Here is a 2,390-nt window from a genome sequence, read left to right as displayed (position 1 = left end):
CCTTTGTTCACCACCGCAAGACGGCACTGCCAACACCATCTCCCTTTGTCCTTGAACACGGAGCAGCATGTCTGGCCTCTCCAGCCTATCAGGGCACGTCCAACTGATGTTCCCTTTGTTCCCACGGTTGCCCTTTGTGTTGAGTCAAGTGCGATGAAGACATTGACAAAACTTTTCACAGCGCTTGCTTGGTCCAGTGTGCAGCAAGCAAGCGGTACGTCAAGCAGCAGCCTCTGCCTGGAGTACGGTAGACTGCAAGTCACGCACAGCAGTCAGCGCCTCTGCGCTGGCTTAGCAGATGTCTGCAATATATAGACGTGCTTGCTGAGGAACCAAGAGACGTCTTGAAACCATCAACCACTTCACGCTCTCTGTTTCAACACCAACCAGATTCATTGTTCTACACTACAAGCTGCCTTCTTCAACAATGACTCCGCAGTCACCTCCCTCTGTCTGCTCTGACAGTGACAACAACGCTGACACCGCTGTCAACGCAGTCAACACAGTCAAAGGCAAGACGGTTGCAACCTCCCTTGCTGAAACGTAAGTTCACCCGTCCTCACGCGTCATCAGCCTTGCAGTACATTTCAACTCACATATCTGCATTATTCTATACAGCCCACTGCTTCCTGCTGCCAACCAACTGGCCGCCAATGCTGCTGGTGATGCTGCCGCTCAAGCACCCAATGCTGCCACTGCCGTCACCAGCGCCACTCTTGGCCGCTTCTATCTCCGCTTGGTGGATCACCCGCAGTTGCTTGTCTGCACGCGTGTTGGCTGCACCCTTGGAGTGCCGCTGACGCCCTTGTTCAGAGACGTCACTGCTCATGTGCAGCGTTTCCATCACCAGCCCCTTGGTGACGCTTCACGCCGTGCTATCCAGGCCATGCTTGATCAGCTTGATCTTCCTCTTCCGAAGGACGTCCCTGTGGATCACGACCGGCTGCCGGTGCCCAAGATCAAGGAGCTGCCTGTGGTGACGGACGGCTACCAGTGCAGTCACTGTTCCTATGCCATCTTTGCCAGGAACGCCATGTCTGCCCACGTCAAGGACAAACATGCAGACCTGAAGGTCAAAGCCAAGCCTACGCACCCTGTCCTGCTGCAGGTCATCCAGGAACACGGCAAGAACAAGCGCTACATCTATGTGCAGGACAAGGAGCTGGACCCCACACCTCCGCAGGCCATCCTCAACGCCAACCTGGACGCGCATCAGCTAGACAATGCCATCACGGCCAGGGCTGCTGCATTCATTCAGCAGGACCAAGCCGCTCTCCGTGACGCAGGTCTGCTCAACCCGGTTCTGGACACATCCATGCTCAGCGGCAACATTGGACCCTGGGCCAAGCAGCTCAAGTGGCGCTTGTACTGGGCAGGCAAGCCGCTGGCTGCCATTGGTGCTCTGGGCACCGACACATCAAGCTGGCCCGGCGCACACCACGACTTTGTTCACTGGCTGGCCAGAATGGCCAAAGCGTCTGCTCAGCGTTGGATGCAGACCTTTATGGAGTCTGGCCGTTACATGCAGCAGACGTTCCATGCCTACAGTGACGAGCCGTCAGAGCCGTACAACCTTCAGCCAAAGACCATCAAGAAGCGTGCTGACATGTGGGGCAACGTCCTTGCTCTGCTTGCGCACCTTGCCTTGGACGGTGAGACCCTCCAGTATCACGGCAGCCGCAGCTGGGATCAGCACCTGGTAGTCACAGACGATGCCACCGAGGCCATCCACTGCCTGCGTGACCTGTCTACGCTCTTTGATCACGGGGAGGATGATCTAGGCACCAACCCTGATGCACGTGCAGCTGCAGAGCATCGGTCAAGCGTTCACCAGGTCAATGTTGCAGTGGAAGAAGCGCTGCTCAGCCTCTCTCACCAGCTTGTCACTCAGCGCCCAGCAAGACACGGTCAGACAGATGAGCTGATGCTGGTGCGTCTCTTTGTGCACATGTGCGTGGACAGAGAAGGCATGCCCAGAGCCGTCAGTGCCGCCACGTCCATCATTGCCAGCCTGGAGTTCTGCGTGCGCACCGTGCTGCACCACCACCTCTTCAATGACACTGACGGTCAGCTTCTGGAGATGTCCACGTCTCAGACAGAGAAGGCCATGCGCAAGCACCTCAAGGAGAATGTCTACCACAACAGCAACTCTGCCAGCGCCCACCTCCAGTCTCTCCACCGCTACGGCAAGGTGCTTGCTCAGGATGAAGTCACGCCTTTCATCTGCTCTTGGGCGCATGACCTCAGCCACGTCAAGTACGGTACAGAGGAGATCCAGATCACACGTCTTCAAGCTCTGATGCTTAGGGTTAGGGTTAGGGTTAGGGTTAGGGTTAGGGTTAGGGTTAGGGTTAGGGTTAGGGTTAGGGTTAGGGTTAGGGTTAGGGTTA

The 2,390-nt window shown here is 56.5% G+C and overlaps 1 protein-coding gene across 1 annotated transcript in view; it reads left to right on the top strand.

Annotated features, from left to right (window-relative positions):
* Positions 1–2,308, top strand: part of PSEUBRA_004674 (Protein of unknown function DUF3505) — a gene marked incomplete at both ends in the record, with an annotated part of 3,881 nt that extends 1,573 nt beyond the window's left edge. Inside the window, 2 exons of the mRNA XM_059465364.1 lie at positions 466–543; positions 619–2,308. Coding sequence (XP_059321546.1) covers positions 466–543; positions 619–2,308 — 1,768 coding nt within the window. The remainder of the gene's footprint in view (positions 1–465; positions 544–618) is intronic.
* Positions 2,309–2,390: the final 82 nt, after the last annotated feature.

Source organism: Kalmanozyma brasiliensis, assembly GCF_000497045.1.
Source record: "Kalmanozyma brasiliensis GHG001 unplaced genomic scaffold PSEUBRA_SCAF4, whole genome shotgun sequence".
Taxonomy (NCBI): Eukaryota; Fungi; Basidiomycota; class Ustilaginomycetes; order Ustilaginales; genus Kalmanozyma; species Kalmanozyma brasiliensis.
This window is presented reverse-complemented; position numbering and strand designations above follow the sequence as displayed.